This window comes from Ochotona princeps, chromosome 1 (assembly GCF_030435755.1).
Source record: "Ochotona princeps isolate mOchPri1 chromosome 1, mOchPri1.hap1, whole genome shotgun sequence".
NCBI lineage: Eukaryota > Metazoa > Chordata > Mammalia > Lagomorpha > Ochotonidae > Ochotona > Ochotona princeps.
This window is the reverse complement of record NC_080832.1, coordinates 60,299,626-60,321,773: the sequence shown is the minus strand read 5'-3', so window position 1 is coordinate 60,321,773 and position 22,148 is coordinate 60,299,626. Positions and strand designations below refer to the sequence as shown.

Sequence of the window (22,148 nt, the reverse complement as noted above, 5' to 3'; positions counted from 1 at the left end):
CAATATACATTAGCAGTCATGTCCCTCAACTCCAGGGGCCACTTTAGATTTTCAGGAAAAGGATCATGGTGGAGAAATGGTTACCAAAGGTTATGGAGCCTCCACGGAAGATGAGATAGTCACGGGCAGGTGGGGCGAGGCAGGGGTAATAGTGGTAGTCCCCAAGCTCGTGGATCCTGTCCCAGCGGACAGCAGGGCCACTCCTGTAATGACCGCGCACAGGGTATGAGACAATGGCAATGGGCACGGACAGGTGGGGCGAGGCAGGGGTAATAGTGGTAGTCCCCAAGCTCGTGGATCCTGTCCCGGCAGACAGCAGGACCACTCCTGTAATGACTGCGCACGGGGTCAGACTGGACTTGCCCCCAGCTCTGACATACACTTTGGGCATAGGCTAGACAAGGGAGAAGGGGGGCAAGTCTCCCTCTCTAGTCTGTTCATTGTCTCTTTGTTGTTCAGATGGGATCTCAAACTTCGCGAGTGGACTCCCGGACACCTCTTGGTTAATCCAGGTGGCCTTGAAACATGCAAACTTGTATGGCAACCAGACCAACTTCTGCCGTGACAACTTGGATAACCCAGACCATCTCTCTGAATCCCACACCTCTAGGGGCCCCTTACCCAAACCACGACCCGATTCAGCAGGAAGTAGCCAGAGGACATCGTCGCCCCTTACCCCTACAGAAGTAGGATGTGGGATTTCAAGAGGGGGGACTGAGGCCATCCAGGCCTGCTGAGGTCTTGGCCACACCTTCAGATGGGCAGCACCAGCACTGCCCACCCATTTTCTAATTAACTTAGAGACCACCAATGGGGAACATCTTACCTGTAGGTTCCCCACCCAACAAGGAGGGGTCAGGGAAGGCATAAAATCCCAAGACCCTTCCTCAAACCTTTGGTGTCTCTCTCTCCCTCCTCTTTCGAGAGGCACCCCACCTCCCGGCTCTTAGGAGGTGCTTTCCCCTTCCTCTCCCTTCCCTGCTCACCTGGTCCCTTCACAAATAAACTTATCTGTTTGCAACAGATTCCCGGCTTTTTATTTCTATACTAAGCTGAGGAAAGAACCCACCGGGCATTTCTGGTAACACATAGCAGGACATACTTTTCTAAAAAGCGTTAGAGCAAATGGGTAAGCAGTCTCCACCGAATAAACATTGCTAAGAGGTAACTGAAATTTATTTAGGAATGCAAGTTTTTCATTTAAAAAATAGCTATTTTTGGTTCACAGAAAATAATTACTGCATTTCCTACAAGTTATTGTCATAAACCATTTCTGAATATTACCCATGCTGAGATAAGTAAATACTGAACCCAGTTGTTACTAATTTAGGCAAAATAGTCAGGGGCAGATGTTAAATTGCCTCTTGGAATTTCTGCTGCATCCTGAACCTGAGTATCACTTTGAGTTCTCAGCATTGTACTTCTGATACAGCTTCTTGTTAATACATCCAGGGAAGTAACAGATGATGGCTCAAATACCAACTTCATTCACCTGGGAAATACCAAGCAAATTTCAGGTTTCTGGCTTTGAGCTGGCCCCGCCCTAGCTATTTAAGGTATTTGGAAAGTAAATCACTGATGAAAGATTTTTGCTGCTGATCTTTTAGGTAAATGGAAGTAATAATAAAGACTGCTTTTTAAAATTAGAATAGATTGACAGAGAACAACAAGGAAAGGTTAGAACCATACAGGAAACGGTCAGCGTGGACTCACACATACCTTACTAGGCAGGACACAAAGATTAGTTACTCCTCACTAAGGTATTGAAGATTTCTCTGCACACCCCTCCTAAAACTGTTCTGCACCTCAACTGTTGACATATGCCTTGTTAGAGTTATAACCCAGTTTAGACTATCCTAAAATCCACCAAGTTCAGCAAAAATTATGCTTCAATACTATAAACTGCTAAATACTAAAATGAAAATAGACACGAGACAGCTGAATAGTACCCTATAGCCATTTTAAGGTGTATAGCAGCCGGTTCTGTATATAAACTAAAATTGAAATGTCAATGAAGTAGTCACAGGATGTAGTTAAGAACCTGCATTTTTTTTAGCATATTGGTCACTCAATACCATGTCAATTAACTCCATAATGTTGTAAATTGTTGATGTTATGCTGTGGCTTTTCATTGGATGGGATGATATTCTGCCAGCTCTACCTTCAAACCAGAGATGGTCTCCCCGAGAAACTGTTGACTTTACCTGGACAATAAGAAGCTGGACTCTATGCTTGGTACATGCTTGCAATGAAAGAATCTTGACTGATTTTGAACTCTAATACTGCAACAAGGTGGAGGAATCCACCATGGGGGGCGGGTACGGGGAGGGGTTCGGGAAATCCCAGAGCCTATGAAACTGTGTCACATAATGCAATGTAATTAATAATAATAATAAAAAAAGAAAGTGCTGGGATCCCAATTGGACGCCGCTTCTAGTCCTGGCAGCTCCACTTCCCATCCAGCTCCCTGCTTGTGGCCTGGGAAAGCATTCGAGGACAACCCAATGCTTTGGGACCCTGCAGCCACGTGGGAGACCCGGAAGAAGTTCCAGGTTCCTGGCTTTGGATCAGTGCAGCACCAGGCGTTGTGGTCACTTGGGGAGTGAATCATGAGATGGAAGATCTTCCTTTCTGTCCCTCCTCCTCTATATATCTGACTTTGTAATGAAAATAAATAAGTCCTTAAAAAAAAAGACTGCTTTTTTTTTTTTAAAGATTTATTCATTTTTATTACAGCCAGATATACAGAGAGGAGGAGAGACAGAGAGGAAGATCTTCCATCCGATGTTTCACTCCCCAAGTGAGCTGCAACGGGCCGATGCGCGCCGATCCAAAGCCGGGAACCAGGAACCTCTTCCGGGTCTCCCACGCGGGTGCAGGGTCCCAATGCATTGGGTCGTCCTCAACTGCTTTCCCAGGCCACAAGCAGGGAGCTGGATGGGAAGTGGAGCTGCCGGGATTAGAACCGGTGCCCATATGGGATCCCGGGGCTTTCAAGGCGAGGACTTTAGCTGCTAGACCACGCCTCCGGGCCCAAGACTGCTTTTTTAAAATGCAAATATGTGGAAGTGAAAAGCCTTCTTTAGAATCCACTAAAACATTTCCTTGTTCTGGGACATGACTAAGCAGAAGCATTTAGTTCAAAAAAATGTCTTATTTTATAGATGTAAATATAAATTCTGGATACTCAGAACTCCATGAAAGAGATCCCCAGAGTGATTTCAAATTTTAAAAATATTTTTTCTATTTTAGTTTTCCTCTCTTGAGAAATAAAATTCATCAGTCAAACTTTCTACAATAAGTGCCTATTTACTTTCTATTTCACTATCATCGGCTTACTAGGTCAATAACTTTTCCAAGACAATTTTCAGTTGTCTTTATTAATACATAGATGATAACATGATTTTTAAATTAATAATACTAGTAAAAAGGTACCAGCATCCTATGTAATTGTAACATTTATGCAATAAGAATCAAACTATATACAAATAATCACAGGATGAATAACGTTGAAAAGAATGTTGTAATCAAACACAACGAAACTAAACTTGTACTTCCATTTATAAATTCATTAGCCTGATTGATAAAAAAGCTAACTGGATGTGGTTTCTGATTGTCATAAGCCATTATGCTATAAATATAATCTGAATGCCAGTTTACATCTTTATGTTTTAATGAATAATTCTGGAATTCTCACAAATATTTATAACCACAATGATAAAAGCTTTTCTTCAAAAATTAGTTCAAATAATCTGCTCACCAGTTATTATATCCACTGTATTTTCAAGATGTGTCCTGATGCCATAATGCTCATTCTAAAATTGCCTTAGGTCTACTGACTCATTTTAAAGATTAATTTACGGCTTTCATTTAGATGAAACAAACTCAGATTAAACATTTAAAAAAAAGTTGGTCAAAAGGACAAATGATTTAAAATTTTCCTTGAGACGACAACAAATTATCTGATGACCTTATTAAAATATTACTTGTACTTAATTTGTGAAAAACACGTTTCTATGGAAAGAAAAAAAACTTGGGATATTTATTCTTAACACAGTATTTTTTTCTCTAAAGGAGATAACATTCCTACTGATATGCATAACAGGCTATAAAATTCAAGTAACTGAACTTTATTGAAATGTACCAAATACTATTCTTTGAGATTTAAAGGTCAGTGTAGATATTTTCAAATTTCTTAAAAATGTGAGGCACTTTAATTAGGTATGTAATTTGGGAGACACTTTAAAACAATGATGCTAAATTTAAATGTACTTTTTTTAGGATCATAAAATTTGGAGAGTTAATTCTGACTTTTGTGAAAAAAGGATGGAGTTGGGATTGGTAAGATCTGTCTTGGTAGGCAAATGGCCTTCACTTCTGTCAAGAATTTTTCAGAATTATACAATTTTGAGTGTGTACAAGACTAGGCATTTATTTTAAAATGACATTTCATCAATTTCAATAATCAGTTGTCTAACTTAAAAAATCCTGCAACAGTTAAACAAAAAGGTCTGTTTTCATGCTGTACTCCACAGTACCAAATTCATAATTTACTGGTTATTTAAACAGAAAACTTAAACAACTGCTTAATTATGGATAACAGATACAATGTAGTTTCGTGCTCACTGCATTGAATCATCAAGTCATTATGTTCCCTTTGCCATAACAGACAGCCTACCTTTTTGTCAGCATGCTATTTCATTTATTTCACAGAGAAACCCAGTTTCACAATAATTGACTTGTCAGAAGCTCTAATTTATGAGGCTGAGCTTTGTAAGATTTCTCTATATTGGGCTCAACCTGCACACAAGCAGGGTTGAATATTTACAATGCTGTTAACAGGTGCTGAGTTGTTTAATGATTCTAATAGCCAGAAGCGTACTGAGAAAGCCAGCGGGATTACAATTACAGGCTGTTTGAACACAACAATTACTAGTCCCCAGAGAGGAGTGAAAGTCAAAGGCAGTTTAATACTGACAGCATCTAGCACATGGGCTAGAAAAGCTAACTTCTATTTACAATCCATTGGGAAAAAGTCATAACAAACCTCTCTCCATCTCAAAGGTTTACAAAGTTAATAAAATATGACAATCATATACTAAAAACTTTTCAAAAATTATCTTTAAAAGATGTAATCAAAGGAAAAACAAGATTAATACACATGAGACCTCATTCTAACCTTTTTCCAACCTGAACCCAGATGAAATTTCACCAGCTGAGAATGAAAGAGATTTTATAGTAATGTACAGCACAGATAAAGTTACACCAAGCAGTCTGGATTTAATGTGAACAGTGGCAGCCATTTCCTGTTTGTTTTATGTAAACCTGGTTAGATATCATGCTGGGAAACTTTTCATCAGTTTTGAAATGTTGCTGCTATAACTGTCAGTACTAGGAAGTCATTTGTTACAGCATCATGTTTTTTTATGTTCGGATTATGCAGTAGTAACAATGACACAAATAATGAAAGTGGCTGCAGGGACAGCTGAAACTACAATAACATTTTTGCCCCAGAAATTTTTAAAAGGCCTCTCAAGGGAAAAACAACGAGTAAAACTGTATGTACAAATTCAATCCAGAACTCAGTTTGGAATATATTATATTTTATGAAAGCTCCAGCACATGTGTTTATGTACATTTGAACAAGTTAATGTATGTGTGGTTTGTACATAATTCTGTACATTTAAATGCATATATTTGCATAAAATCATATATGTAATATACATACACACAAGATTATAAACTGATATAACTTGAACAATCAGGGACAGTGGTTGAAACCTTTGTTAGGTTTCACTTTTACCATACTATGGTGCAGGTTTTACACTAGTATCATTAACCAAAGGGGTTACTCAAGTTTTACTCACTTATTTATGACTGCATCTTGAAAGTGGTCTTCCTTTCCTATGGCTAAATTAACCCCAGCCTCTTTGTTGTACATACCCAAAGGCAAAGAAGCATGCTTATGCACCCTTCTCACCTAAGTAAAATCAAATCCCAACTGACTGCATCAAATGATAGGGAGTATTAAGAAAAATGAAAACTAATAATACAACAGGTCCTCCATTAGAGCTAAGGATTTTACCTTTCCTAAAAGTTTAATAAAATCTGAATATAAATAGGAATAATTTCCTTGAACTGTTGTGATCGTGTTGATTTTGTTTTGTGGAAATGTGATTCTAATATAAACAATAATACAAACATATATACTTAAGAGCCAATCTGCAGATGCTGGAACAAGGAAGTCTTGTGCATGGTTGGTGGGAATATAAATCAGAGTAGCCATATGGGAATACAGAACAGAGGTTCTTTAACTAGAAATAGACACCCGACTGAGTCAATCCCATTACCAGTAATATATTCAAAGGCATTAAAATCAGTATGACAAAGAGACACCAGCATTCCTGTTTATTTTAGCATCATCCATAACATGCTAGACACGGAAACAACTTAAATGTTCATGAACAGATAAACAGAATAAAAATGTGATTTTTCAATGACTGGGAATGATAACGTGGCAATGATAAACTACTATAGTTTTATTGATCTGTGAGTATTTTAAATTTTACTGTTCATGAGTGAAATGGACATCTTTTTACTTGATTATTGTTCATAGTCCTTGTGTATATCCTTACTGAACTATCATCTTTTCACTTCTCCCTCTTTTTTGGGTTAAGATTTATTTATTTATTTGAAAGGCAGAGTTACAGAGGTCTTTCCCAGGCGCATCAGTGGGAAGCTGGACTAGAAATAGAGCAGTTGACCCTGGAACTACTGTCCAAATAAGATGCTGGCTTTGCAGGCTGTGGTTAGAGCTGCCATGCCACAGTGTAGGCATTGATCTTTTTACTTTTTTAATTCTTTAGTTGAGTATTAAGCCTTCGACAATAATGCAGGTTATAAACATGTTATATCAAAAATAAGAAATAAAGGAAAGAAAAGGAAGAGGAAGGGAGAAAAAGGGAGGGAGGGAAGTATTATATTCTTAGAATTTTATCTAGGAATTACATTGAATCTGTTTGTATAAACAACATTTTACTGTGACAATTGATGAGAACTGTGTTGTAGTAAATATCATGCTTTTACTGTGATCTCCAAAACCAAATATATCAATAAATTCCATTTTAAAAACAGGATATAAATTCAATTTTATATGCAATGGGATAATATACAACTTGAAAAACAAATGAAATCTTGCATCTGTAACCAGATAGATTACTCTAGAAGATATTATGCTAAGTGAGATGAGTCAGGTGCAGAGAGACAAACATTGCATGATTTCAGTTACCCGCAGAGTGTGGACATTAACAAGGCTTGGAAACAGACTTCTACCTCAGAATGATAGTCATATTCATAACCTAGCCAGAGTATTAAAATGACTTTTATAGGAATTAGCACCAGATGGTTGAAAGCGGATAAACTAATACAGTCTGAAAATAAGCTGATGTTATATTTATCAATATTCACGTACATATGCCTTTACTTTGAAGACAAAAGAGTGGCTGAGTACCAGACAGGTACTGCTGGCTGCAAGATGAACACTAGTAAAAACAGAAAGTGAGGGGAGCCTCTTACTTAAAAGGTGGTGTGAGTGGGCTCGGCAGCGTGGCCTAGTGGCTAAGGTCCTTGCCTTGATCCCATATAGCCGCTGGTTCTAATCCTGGCAGCTCCACTTCCTCTCTCTCTCTCCTCCTCTCAGTATATCTGACTTTGTAATAAAAATAAAATAAATCTTTAAAAAAAAAAAAAAAGGTGGTGTGACTTATCTGTTCTGGCCCACTTGGAGGAAGTAGGTGGGGCAGGGAGAATGAGGATGCCTAACTCTGGGGGCAGCAAGAGGCAGGGAAAGCAGCTGTTACAACTACCAAGTACTCTAACGCAAGTCATTAAGAAGATGCATATATGTGACTCCCAGTCAAAATTTCCTTCTTGAAAAGTCCAAATCCTGCCTTGCAGGATCCGAGGTTATCGGAACAACAAGCAGGAGCACTGAGCAGTCCACAGAAACAGAAGAATAGTAAAAGTAAACTTCCTTCGGGACTAGGGAGAGGAGCTTTCTATGGTCCTTTCCTGGTTCCGACTTTGGGTCCCCACTCTCTCTAGTAATGACCATCAGGATCGCTCCAGAAACCCCTCAAAACAAACAAGCAAGCAAGCAAACAAACAATAACTAGAATAGATAGAGAACAACAAGCAAAGCTTAGAAACAGACAGGAAACGGTCAGCGGGGATGCACTTATAACTCACTGGGTGGGACAAAGATTAGTTGCTCCTCACTGGGGTATGGAAGATTTCTCTGCACACCCCTCCTAAAAATGTTCGCCTAAACTGTGGACATATATCTTGTTAGAGTTATAGAGTTAAACTACATGAAACACAGCCAGGTTTGGCAAAATCATGCTTCAACGCTATGAACTGCTAAAGACTAAAATCAGACATGAGACAGCTGAATAGTAATCTACAGCCATTTTAAGGTGTATAGAACCCGGTTGTATATAAACTAAAATTGAAATGTCTATGTAGAAGTCACAGGATATAGTTCAGAACTTGCATTCTTTTTTTTTCTCTTTTAATATATTGGTTACTCAATACCATGTCAACTAATTTCATAACATTATAAATGGTCACTGATGTAAAGTTGGGGCTTTTAATTGTTTGGGATGATACTCTGCCGGTTCTACCTTCAGACCAGACATGGTCTCCCCAAGAAACCACTGAACTTATCTGGACAAGAAGATGCTGGACTTTATGCTTGGTATATGCTTGCAATGTAAGAATCTCAACTGAACTTGAACTGTGGTAATGCAACACGCTGGAGGAATCCACCATGGGGGGCGGTTAGGAAGGGGTCGGGGGATCCCAGTGCCTATAAAACTGTGTCACATAATGCAATGTAATAAAAAAATAAGATAAAAATTATTTCCTTCTTGTTACATCTGCCCATTCAATAAAGTAGGTGAGGCAAAGCAAAGTAACAAAGTAGACTATTGACATGGACTACAATGACTACAACCACGAAGAACAACAGACACTTAAATTGTCACAGACCAATAAAACTCCCTGATCAGAGGTCCAGCATAATTTTTAAAATTTATAATGCAAATATTTTATATTTCCCAATATTTCCTTTGTATACCTATGCTAAACCTCTCACGTTTGTGTTCCTAACTACTACTGTTTATTATAGTTGTATGTAAATGTTTCTCATCACAATATTAAACAGTAGACAGTTCATACCAGAGCAATGGTGAGTGATGACCACTCCAGTTCCTTCCTTGGGGGGATCCCATTCTGATTGGGATCTCCAACTGTGCTCTTGGCTCAACTCATTCTCACAGTTGTAAACACTGGAGAGTTTCCTGCTCCTTTTCTGAATATAAAGACTTACTAACTATATCTTACCTTCGTTCCCACCTGCCATGTAGTCCATTTTCAAATTAGGTTAGATGGAAGACAGATTAAAGCAGGTTAAGTGGCTAGAGAATTACAGAAGTAAGGGGGAGGAAAAATATAAAAAAAAGAGAAATTGGAATTTGAAGTCAAGGTAAATAGATGTCAAGTGATAACACCAACAAAAATAAGAGCACAAATATTTTGTTAGTTATCAGATTAATTCAGTAAGTTATGCAAGCCTGAAATGACTATGGGCAGTTCAGGGAAATCACATGTGGCAACATTCAGCAGGGCAGTGCAGAAATAAAACGCACATGATGAGTAGATTAGAGTAATATATTATGGAATATTTAATCTATAAGTAATATAGAAGGGACATCTAAAAAGGATTGCTTAGCATTATGGACGGAGAAGAGTACAAAATCACTTAGGTGATAGTCTCACCCAAAAGACGTAACCTGAATTTAGTGATGAGGAAACTTCAGGCAAATTCAAACTGAAGGACATTCTAGAAATTAACTGGTGAATACTCTTGTTCACTAGAGTGAACTGGAGAAGCAGAGAAACTAAATGCAATGCAAGACACTAATTTGGATCCTTGGAAGAGAAGGGACATCAGCACAATTGGTGAAGTCTGAATAAAACTTTTAGATCATCTAACAGTTTGTATGAATGTCAACTTCTTGATTTTGATAAGCATATTATGGTCATGTAAGATGTTAAGATGAGAAAACCTGGTGGATGGTCTATAGTGCCTCTTTGTACTTATTTTGCAGTTTATTCCTTCTTAAACCCCTTCAAAATAAAATATTAATAAAACCAATTTCTCAAGCTCTTTTAAAATTTTCTGTATATTTTATAAGTTTAAGAAATTCACAACATCAAAACAATCCAGGTAATAAATGGGTAAAAACTCTGGATACTTTTCAAAAGAAGTCCAAATGGCCAACAGCAACACAAAAACAATGCTTAAGATCACCAGATACCAAGGAAAAGTAAACTAGAAATGGATCTAACATTTGACCCAGTCATCCCTCTTCTGGAAATAGGTCACTTATGATTCCCACTGCAATGACAGGAATGTCTTTTCCACATTGATTGGCCCTTGAGACAGTGGCTAATTTACATCTTGATGCCTCAGAGTTTACTATGACATCTGACAAATATGAAGTACTGAATGAAGATCTAGTATACTCTCTGGAGTAAAACATACTCCACCATACCCCAGTTTGGTTTTCTCTGCAGAGATGTGATTAACAATGCTATTTTTTTCATAAAATTTCACAAGTATATAAACTTCAACTCTATCTAAGGCAGATGCTAACACGCAGTTTAGTATTTCTTAATAATTTCAGGTGCCATGTTTCTAACCACAGAGCAAATTGCTCAAGATATTTTAAGGTAAGTACATTGAGTAGTAAAAACACAAAATCATCAATTTTCTGATATAATGTTACCATAACACAGAAATCATCTGATTCTCTGAGCAAAATTATATACCTGGAATGGTCAAAGTTCTGAATATTCTGAATGGACACTGATTTGGAGTTTATTAGTTTCAAATATGCCTTCTTTCTACACAAAACAGAGAGGTAAATAACTGCTCTTCAAAGAAGCCCTGTACTTACCTGGGGTTCATGATAAGACGCCGGAAAAAGTAAGTCCAGGTGATATAATCCAAGGCATCTTGCTTAGAAGTTATTGTACCACCAGCAATTTCTGCATTTAAATGGTCAGAAAGTACTCCTAATAAGCTATACAGTGAAAACAAAAACAAAGGAAACATACAAGACAATTAAATATAGAATAGTTTTAATCTCACAGTGAAGATTCAATCTTTTAAGATGTAAAATAAGTGTTTTCTAAAATTTACATATTTTGCACATATTTTTATATCATTTGTGAATAAGTCATTTTAAATTATTTGATGGAAATTTGGTTTAAATTTTTCCATGTGTCCATAAATCATCAAGCATAAGTAACTCATTAACCTGTATTATTAATGAATACTGCATACTTATTTTGCTTTCTTTAGAAAAAGTACATTTATTCTTTCACTTTAACGTGAATATAAATTAGACTGGTCAGAGGCAGGATGTCAGAAAAATACTGTAATTAAAAAATATTTTTCCAGAATGATTTAACTGTAGTAATAATTTGACGAGAGCAGTTACAAGTAACTATGGTATGATAAGTATCTCACAGAGGGTATTTATTACTATTAATAATTTTGGGGAAATAAACCATGGCATGGAGAATAAGCCTTTCAGGGAGGCAGTTAACACTTCAAGAGATGAGAAAGTCACAAAAGTGACATGAACAACAAGAGATACCTTGGAAAATACAAAGGAGTATATTTGTGGGAAAGTGGTGTAACTACTGACAAACACTGAGATAGAAGTAGGAGGGACTGTGAGAAAGGGATAACAGGATTGAGCAATGAATGAGTCAAGATATTTCATTCATTCATTCATTCATTCATCCACTCATAAACATTAAATGTTTAGTCAAAGCACATATGGCTAAATGAATTATGATATATGGAAAAATACACAAGTATAGTTTTTGCAAAGGACATGAGAAAATAGTTTTGGTAAGTTAGGTTGCTATGTTGGGCTTGGTGTGGTAACCTAGTGGCTAAAGTCATCACCCTGAATGTGCTGGAATCTTATACTGGCACCGGTTCTAATCTTGTCAGCCCTGCTTCCTATATAGCTCCCTGAATGTGGCCTGGGAAAGCAGAAGAGGACATCCCAAAGCCTTGGGACCCTAAACCCACATGGGAGACCCGAAAGAAGTTCAGGGCTCCTGGCTTTGGATCAGCTCATACCCGACCGCTGTGGCTGCTTGGGAAGTGAATCATCAGACGGAAGATCTTCCTCTCTGTGTCTTCTCCTCTCTGTATATCTGATTCTCTACTAAGTAATGTTGCTATGTTACACTAATTTACCAGTGGCAGAATATAAATGAGTACACTTAATTTGGAGAGCAATTTGGCAAGATCTGTTAGAACAAATTACTATGGCCGATTTTACTTTTTTATTATGACCTGCCAAAAATTATGTGTATGTGAGCAGAGGAAAGCAAAATGGTTCAGTGCAACATTACATATAAATAAGGGATCCTAGAAATGCTCTAAGTGCACATTAACAGAGAATTGAATAAACTATAGAATATTCTGTAGTAGCTAAAATATAATACGTGCATCAAGGAACAAGATTAAAATGTTAATTTTATTGATACGCAAAGAAAATACACAGATTCAACTAAGTTCATTCTCACAATGTAAATACAGTTGTGTAGCCAACACCATGACCAGGCATCATCAATACTCCAGAACTGCCCTGCTGTGCTGCTTTAGTCACAGCTGGCTTAAAAAGGAAGCTTAAATTTTTGTTTACTTAATCACCTGCAGAGGCTAGTCTCTAGCACTTAGTTGTAGTAAAACCACAATTCCTATATCATTTTCTATCTCAACGGGAAAGCATTTCACATTTGTTAACCGATGCCTATAGATATTTTGTCCACACTGTTTACCAGAATAAGGATACTCCCTTATTTAAATTTAATAAGAGCTTTTTTAAAAAATGTATGAGTGTGGGATTTTGTGAAATGCTCTTTTTACATTTATGAAATGCAATTTTTAAATTTTTTCCAGCTAATATGGTATACTGCATTATTTTCAAATAATAAATCACCATTGTGTTTATGGAGACAACAGGTTATAATTTATTATCTTTTTATTTACTGTTAGATTTGATTCTAATGATTTGTTTAGGAGTTCTAACTGTATATTCATAAGAGCAAACTTGTTATATTAGTCCAAATTTTTTTTTTTTTAAAGATTTACTCATTTTATTACAGCCAGATATACAGAGAGGAGGAGAGACAGAGAGGAAGATCTTCTGTCTGATGACTCACTCCCCAAGTGAGCTGCAAGGGGCCGATGCGCCAATCCGAAGCCGGGAACCTGGAACCTCTTCCGGGTCTCCCACGCGGGTGCAGGGTCCCAATGCATTGGGCCGTCCTCAACTGCTTTCCCAGGCCACAAGCAGGGAGCTGGATGAGAAGTGGAGCTGCTGGGATTAGAACTGGCGCCCATATGGGATCCCGGGGCTTCCAAGGCGAGGACTTTAGCCGCTAGGCCACGCCTCCGCACCCAGTCCAAATTTTTACAATTAGGTTTTGGAATTCAAGTTACTTTGTTCTCACTCTCTTACTAGAAGTTTATGTAAAATCTTCTTTCTTCTTTACACATTATGAAGGAGTCATTGGTGAAGCATCTTTCTTTGTGCAAAGATTGAGTATTTTAAAAAGGACTGATTTATTTATTTTATCTGAGAGGTAGACTGAAAAACAGGGAGAGATAGAGAGAGAGAAAGATACAGCTTTCATTTGCTGGTTCACTTCTTAAATGGCCAAAATGTTCTGAGCTGAGTTGATCCAACTCATCATGTGGATACGGAAGCCCATGAACTTGAGGCATCCTTCGTGGTTTTCTCAGGCTTTTAGCAGGAAGCTGGATTGGAAGTGGAGTAGCTGGGCTTTGAACTGGGACTTATACAAGATGCTGGTGCTGCAAACAGATAATTACGCTTGCTAAGCTACTGCACCAGTCCCAATCATTGATGTGACATGGTCTCTCCTTTGATGTATGTATTTTAGGTTATAAATGTTCTCTTAGCACTGTCTTAGTCATATGCTGAACATTTTATGCTTCTACATTTCCCAAGTTTAACAAAAATCAGTACTGTTAGCACTCAGCATAAAGAATTTAATTATTATTTACTGGATATTCCACAAACAACCTCAATGCAGTTAGACTACAGCAAAGGAGATACAGCATGTAGAAAAGACTATGATAAAAGATTACTGAAGTGTTACTAATGAAAATATATACTCTGAGGGGAAGGATCATTTGCAGTTCAGAAAATGAGGGAAGATTTGTGGAATGGGTGGGATAATTCTAAATTAATTTCATGCCGCTTTAATTGATATATACTTAACTACATAATTAACTACCAAATTAACACTTTGTTAGATGCTTAGTGACAGCTACTTGTTAATTTTGCATTTGATCCTTACACATCCTCTTTGACAGAGCTGATACCATTGTTACCTCCACTTTACAGACAGAAGCATCAAGTCCCTGAGAATTTAAAACTTGCTCAATATAAATCAAGAAAACGGTAAACTCACCATTTCAACCCAGATCATCTGGCTCCACAGCCAAAGTGAATGAATAGTGCTCTACCTGGCTTCTTTTAAAAACATCAGCTTGTACTGAAATAAGGCTATTTGAGTTAATTAAAGTAAAATTTACCTTGATTCTACTGGGAAAGGTTCATACAGAAATTTTTTGTAAAAGTCTTTCTTTATGTCATGAACCAGAATTACAGCTTTGCCCTGGTCATCAAACTGAGGCCTCCCAGCACGCCCCATCATCTGGAGTACATCTACAAAATAGAGAACAAGATGGATACAGTGAAGGGGCAGAACAAGGCATATTTACTGGTTATGGTATGCTGTTACAATACAACATAATAACACAGGAAACAGAACACTGTAAAAACAACAGATTCTATTTCTGATTGCTACTTATTAGTAACTTACAGTAATGATTTATTCAGAAAAATGGTAACTAAGTAAGCAAGTAATTATGAAGGGAACTGAGTTGTCAAAAGGGTGAAGGTAAGAAAGAAGAATGTAGTCTTTGGCTAAACACTTAATACTATTATTTGGAGGTACTATTACTCTAATTAAAACAGAAAAAGCAAACATATATGGAAAAATTCTCTCATCATGTATGTGATTACTTATCCCATGAGTAAAGGCTAATTAAGCCTCCCCTTCCTCCGAACTACGGTATAAAATTTATTTTTTTCAACTGCAGGTAACTAAAGATTCAGATTAAAAGCTTTTACTTAAATTCAGTTAGTGTAAATATACATGGAGTTCATCTTCCTTTTAAAGAACACACTGAAAATAGTTTTATTATGTTTTAAAAATATTTTAATAGACTTCTTTATGCTTAAACTATAGTCACAATGGCTCTGGTTCTGACAGTCCTAAAGAAATACTATCTCTAGTAAAATACATACAAAACAAAATACAGTATTGATCAAATATAACAGTAGAAAAACATAAATTCTATTTCCGATTGCTACTATTTAGTACCCTAAAGTAATGATTTATTCAGAAAACTGGTAACTAAGTAAGCAAGTAACTATGAAGGGAACTAACAGGCACTCATCAGTACTTTGATGATTTACAGATTTGAAAGAATCGGTATTTTTTATTTTTACTAAACTGTACGTAAAAACAAAACAAAGCATTGCAGCATTTTGTATATATTATTTGCAAAAGAGACCAAGAATTTATAATTTGCTCATCATACATTTAAATATGACAAATTCTCAAAAATCGAAATCATGTTAATTCGATTAAGGCAAACATAACTTAAGAATTACCTGTAATGGGAAAATCCACGTAACGTCTTGTTTTTCCATCATAATATTCTGTTCCCTTAATAATTACTAAATGAGCTGGAAAGTTTACACCCCAGGCTAATGTGCTTGTGGCAATTAGCACCTAAACACAAGATATAATATTTTTATATCAGAGTAAAATATTCTTAGGTTACATTTAAATATGTATTGTGGGAAGAAAAGAAAAGCAAGGTACCTGAATTTTACAATTTACAAATAGCTCCTCTACTGTTTTTCGGTCCCTCTCATGTAGCCCAGCATGATGCATTCCTATTCCAAAAGCAAGAGTCAGCTTCAAGTTGGAATCTTTTAGTGTTCCAATGATGTTCTCCATCTGCAAATAAAAAGACAATTTAACATTCCAACCGCAATAGCTTTAAAATTTACATTTAAGGCTGAATTTGTAGCCTTGAGTGGTAACCTAGTGGCTAAATTCTTCGCCTTGCATGTGTCAGGATCCCTTATGAGTGTCCATTTGTATTCCAGCTGCTTCATTTATTTTCCAGCACCTTGCCTGCAGCCTGGGAAAGGAGTGGAGGATGGCCCAAAGCCTTGGAACCCGGCATCCATGTGGCAGACCCGGAAGAAGCTCCTGGTTCCTAGCTCTGCATTGGCTCAATTCCTGCTGCTGTGGTCCTTTGGGGAGTGAACAACTGGATGGAAGGTCTTTGTTTTCCTTCTCTCTATAAATCCGACTTTTCAATAAAAACAAATAAATTTTATTGTTTTAAGACTGCATTTGATTAATTTTGATTTCCAATATAGAAAAATAGAGGAACCATATATACAAAGCATTAAAGTTAAATTTATTGAGTTGGCACCATGGCACAGCACGTTAGGCTGCTACCAGTGACTCCAACATTCCACATGGGTGCTTTTTCTAGCCCTGGCTGAGCCACTTTTGATCCCTGCTAATGTGCCTCAGAAAGCAGCAAATGACCCAAGCACTTGTGCCCTTGCCATCCATGTGAGAAACGGGATGCTATGGCATTTGGGGAGTGAGCCAATGCATGTAATTTTCCTTCTGCTCTTCATTCTCTCCTGAACTCTGCCACTGAAATAAATAAATAAAAATCTTAAAAACAATTAAAAGAGAGAAGCAAAGAAAGAGGAAACAAATAAGTATCATATTTTAAAAACTATACCTATGAATACATGGGATCAGTTTTCTTTGCACTAACATATTAACACGATAATTGATAAGAATTATCTTGTTAACATCAGGCATTTCTTCTGATCCTTAGAATTTAAAGTATCCATAAATTTCTTACAAAAGATAAAAATAATTAGCTTGACTGAAATTAAGAATCACAAAGTCACTTCAGAATGCTAGGGAAATTCTAAACGTTTCAATGCCCATTTTGATTTAATATATTAAAAAGAGCATAAGAAAATAAAAGTCATTTTTGTGTACTTATTAATTTTAATCAAAAATCACTAATTTTTTCATTAATACTTTACCATTTTATATTTTTAAGTGTGTATGGTAGCCTTTTTCCCATATTGGTTTGTGATAGCTAATTTTTTGTACCAAAGCTATCAATTCCTTGCCCATCTTGTGCTACAAATATTTTTATCTGTTTTATTCATGCTTTCCTTTTATTTATGATTTTTAAAAATGTAATGGATCAGGGGCAGGTAATGTGGCCTAGCATATCAATATGCTGTCTGCAGCATCAACATCCCATATGGGCATCTGTTTCAGTCTTGGATATTCCTCTTCCTATCCAGCTCCTTACTAATGCGTCTGAAAAAGCAGTTGAGGACAGCCAAGTTCTTGGGCTTTTGCACCCCTGTAGAAGACCTGGATGAAGCTCCTGGCTCCAGGATTCAGCTTTGCTGACATCACCCGCTGTGGTCATTTGAGGAGTGAACCAGCGGATACAACACTTTTCTCTTTGTACTTCCCTTTTTGTAACTCTGCTTTCAAATAAATACATATTTTTAATTCTTTAAAAAAGATAAACCTTAATAGAATTAAATCTTAGTTCTTTTGCTCTATTGCTTGGAAAATCTTTCCCCAAATACATGTAAAACAATTTCACTGACTATATTACTAACTCATTATAGTTTTATTTATCTGTATTTCATCATTTAGTAATTTATTTTTATATAGCAAATAAGGTAAGGACAAAAATTTATTTTATTTATATAATTGATCAATCAACAGTGACACTGATTAAAATATTTTTTTAATATTACCTGTGTTTTATTTTTTATTTTTTTTTTAATTTCATTTTGTGACAGTTTCATAGGCTCTGGGATTCCCCCAACCCCTCCCCGGGCCCTCTTCCCATGGAGGATTTCTCCACATTGTTGCAATATTATAGCTCAAATCCAGTTACGATTCTTTCATTGCAAGCATGTACCAAGCATAGAATCCAGCTTCTTATTATCCAGATAAATTCAACAGTTTCTTGGGGAGACCATCTCTGGTCTGAAAGCAGAACTGGCAGAACATCATCCCGTCCAATGAAAAGCCACAACATAACATCAACAACAATTTACAACATTATGGAGTTAATTGACATGGTATTGAGTGACCAATATGCTAAAAAATGCAAGTTCTTAACTACATCCTGTGACTACTTCATTGACCCTTCAATTTTAGTTTATATACAGAACCGGCTGCTATACACCTTAAAATGGCTATAAGGTACTATTCAGCTGTCTCGTGTCTATTTTTATTTTAGTATTTAGCAGTTTATAGTGTTGAAGCATAATTTTGCTGAACTTGGTGGATTTTAGGATAGTCCTAACTGGCTTATAATTGCTAGGTAGAGAAAATTTCGCTGGCTGCTGCAGTTCAGTAAAAATGCATAAGCCTAAAATATCCATATAGTGAAATACTCCATGTGATTTCATCATTCTTCCTTTTGTTTCAATACCTATTAAGGCCTTGTGTTTTCTTATTGACAGGAAACTGTTTAACACTAATAGTTCATATAATGAGTAAATGAAATACAGCTTTATACTGAATAAGGCATATAAAAGTATATCACACCATATAGTATTTCACAAATTTGTACAATTTTTTAAACTAAAATATTTCTTAAAATGAAAAAAATTAATGATACGTTAATGAAATGCACACCAGAAATGTTACTTCTCAACTTTCACCAAACTAAATGCAATGTTTAAGAGGTTCATTCTGATTAATGTTCACCTAACATTCCTATAGCGCTTACTTTATGAAATGTCAGCTGGTATATGGAAATATATTAACATAAATTCACTTAACACCAAAATAAGCAAAGGCTATGTAAGCTGACTACAAAGAAATGCTATGAAGGTGCTTGTCACATAAATTAATTTTAGCCATTCTTAAGTGATAATCTGTTACCTATATCTTGTTTAATGGTTCACTGTATAAAATATCTTCAATTTATATAACCAGTAATACATTCACTTAGGTGCCTGTTCTTGCAATTAGTTTCAGGAATTATTTTTTACTTTCAATTTTACAACTAAAATAAAGGTATATTTCTGCAACATATAGTTATCACGGCAATGTCACTCAAACCTATAAAAAAATGCAGCACTTGCCATAGGAGAGGTATGGAAGAATCCTATAGCAGGATGTCTGGTAAAGTATTAATAACCTGCCTGATGTGAACAACAGGAAAGGCTTGCTGCTTCTCACTCTCTCCCACCCCCGTTTTCACATAAATCAACGCATTAAAAAGATCTACCCGCCTATCTGAACTGGCAAGGACTTAATATCCTCAAGAGAACAATCACAAAAAACCCCCAAAGCAACAACTTCATTTACTATCTGGTTTTTGTGGCTGAATTCCAAATTATTTGAACACAAAAGAGCAGAATCTATAGCTGTGACTCAATCATTATGCACAAAACACTGCCAAAATAGTCTATATAAATCTGCAGATAAAATTTTGCAGATTAAATTATTAATATCTTGTTGTTATGCTAAAAATGTTTCAGTTGAACAAAGCACCATAATAAAAACAACTTTTTAAGAATTTTAGGATTATAAAAGCTTAAGATGTAATAACTGATAATTTGTTGAGCGCTTATTATATATTTCCTATACCACTTTAGAAATACTTAATCCTTCCTATGAAGGAAGGTAGTCCTAATGTAACACCTCATTAATGAAACTTCACATGTTTAAAAAACAAAACCCGACTCTCCAATACCAACCAGTAGCCTTCCACAATCTAGTTTCATCACAATGAACATTTCGGTTACTATCTTAATTTTTCCAAGGATTGCTAGTACAATTCCAGATGGGGAGTAGAAAAAATTCTTTATTATATAAAATGGATGATTTGGATAATGGGATTATTTCTTATTAAAAAAGACTGCCATAAAAGAAAAAACAAAATAAACACTTTGATAAAAATTTTATTTCCATAGTTTTTGTTCAGCAGAGACATGTTGCAACGTATGGATATCTTTCTAATAAATGGACTTAGAAATACATCTGATCACCTTATAGTTAAACTCTCCAAATTATTCAATACTGTACATAAAATAGAAACAGATCTATGTTCCTCTAAGTAGTGGTCTTTTTCTTTTTGGGGGTGGTGGGGGAGAAGGCACATGTGTAAACTGTTGAAGCATTTACTTTAACTTAATAGAAATTTCTTTATATTTTAAATTTATTATACTCAAAAAGCTTTTGTAGAAAGATAGGATTCCATTTAAGTAGATACATTTACTCTGTGTGTGGATGAAATACATTCCAGTCAGAATATAATTCAGTGAGTTGATGACAATGCTGGCTCCAAAAGAAAGGAGGAGACCAGATTGGACAAGAATGAGCTAACAGATTGTGCAGTCCAATTCTGTCCCTTTGAGTGTGATGTATTGTTTCAAGATGTTAAAAACCCATACTTTCTCAAAGCATATCTCTTGTGCCGGTTTTCCCATTTTCACAGAATCCCCATTATCAGAACTCAGTACTCTTTTCAAAGCATGTCAGACTCAGACCATATGCCACTGAATAATGCTTATCAATTGTCTAAAATATACAATAAAAGCTGTACAGAAGAATCATGAAAGCTGCCAAGACTTTTCTGAAGAAAGGTGATTAAATATATCTCATCTGTACAGATGTTATTGAAGTTAAAACATTTCCTTACAATTATCAAGTGTTAATTTCTTATAACACTTTTGCATGAAAAATTCTCTGGATGGCAGGATTAATAACTGGAAAATGAAATGCTTCAGACCATTCTATTGGTCTATTGTTAGAAAATAATCCAAGAAATAAATTAAAAAGGAAAGTTTCTAAATTTTGTTATCACTTCCCAAACTTGTGTTCCCTTATCACCTCTCTGAAGCTGACAGAAAATCAGACCTCAAAGTGGGTCACCATATTGTCCATACACAAGTGCATGTAGATGTTTTTATCTGTAAGGCTCATGTTAAGTCAATACATGATGAATTCAATACATAAATATAGAATCTAAATAACAAATGGCAAATCTTTGTTATACTAGCCACAAACACAGTATGTGCATGTGGTTCATTTCTTTAAAAATCGTGGCTGAATCCTTAAGTATAAAAATGTCAAAATTGAACTATGAGAATTTAAAAACTTTTTGTAATTCATGTTTCTAATTTAATTCTCTTTAATGGTAAAAAATTCCAATGTAAGAAGTTATATTTCTGAATACAACTTTAAAATATTTCCATTTTTTAAGATTACTTGGAAGACAGATTTTATAGAGGAGAGACAGAGAGACCCTCTATCCACAGGTCCACTCCCCAAATGGCTGCAATGGCAGGAACTGAGCCATTCCGAAGCCAGGAGCTGGGAGCGTCTTCCGGACTGCTTACATGGATGCAGGGACCCAAGAGTTTGTGGCATTCTCTACTGCTTTTCCCAATCCATATGCAGAGAGCTGGATCAGAAATGGAGCAGCAGGGACTGATACATATTTGGGATGCTGGAGCTGCAGGCAGAGAAAGATTAGGCTGTTGAGCCACCACATCAGCCCTTGACTATTTCCATCTTTGAAGAATTTAGATTACAACAAATGATTGGGGAGAACCTTCACAAACTGAAAAGCTTTGGGTTCAGTAGCTACATCCTTGCCTTGCATGTGCCAGAATTCAATGTGGGTGCTTCATCAACTCCCAACTGCTCTATTTCCCATTTAGCTCCCTGCTGTGGCCTGGGAAAGCAGTCGAGGAGGGCTTGAGACCCTGCACCTGTATGGGAGACGCAGAAGAAACTCCTGGCTCTGGGTTAGCTCAGCTCCTGATGTTGAGGCCACTTGTGGAGTGAACCAATGA

The 22,148-nt window shown here is 36.3% G+C and overlaps 1 protein-coding gene across 1 annotated transcript in view; it reads right to left on the bottom strand.

Annotated features, from left to right (window-relative positions):
* The window catches only part of ASCC3 (activating signal cointegrator 1 complex subunit 3), a 312,984-nt gene that overhangs the window by 75,625 nt on the left and 215,211 nt on the right, over window positions 1-22,148 (bottom strand). Inside the window, exons 31-34 of the mRNA XM_058660479.1 lie at window positions 16,078-16,215; window positions 15,864-15,984; window positions 14,717-14,849; window positions 11,022-11,147 (exon numbers count right to left, since the gene is read on the bottom strand). Of these exons, the coding sequence (XP_058516462.1) occupies window positions 11,022-11,147; window positions 14,717-14,849; window positions 15,864-15,984; window positions 16,078-16,215 (518 nt within the window). The remainder of the gene's footprint in view (window positions 1-11,021; window positions 11,148-14,716; window positions 14,850-15,863; window positions 15,985-16,077; window positions 16,216-22,148) is intronic.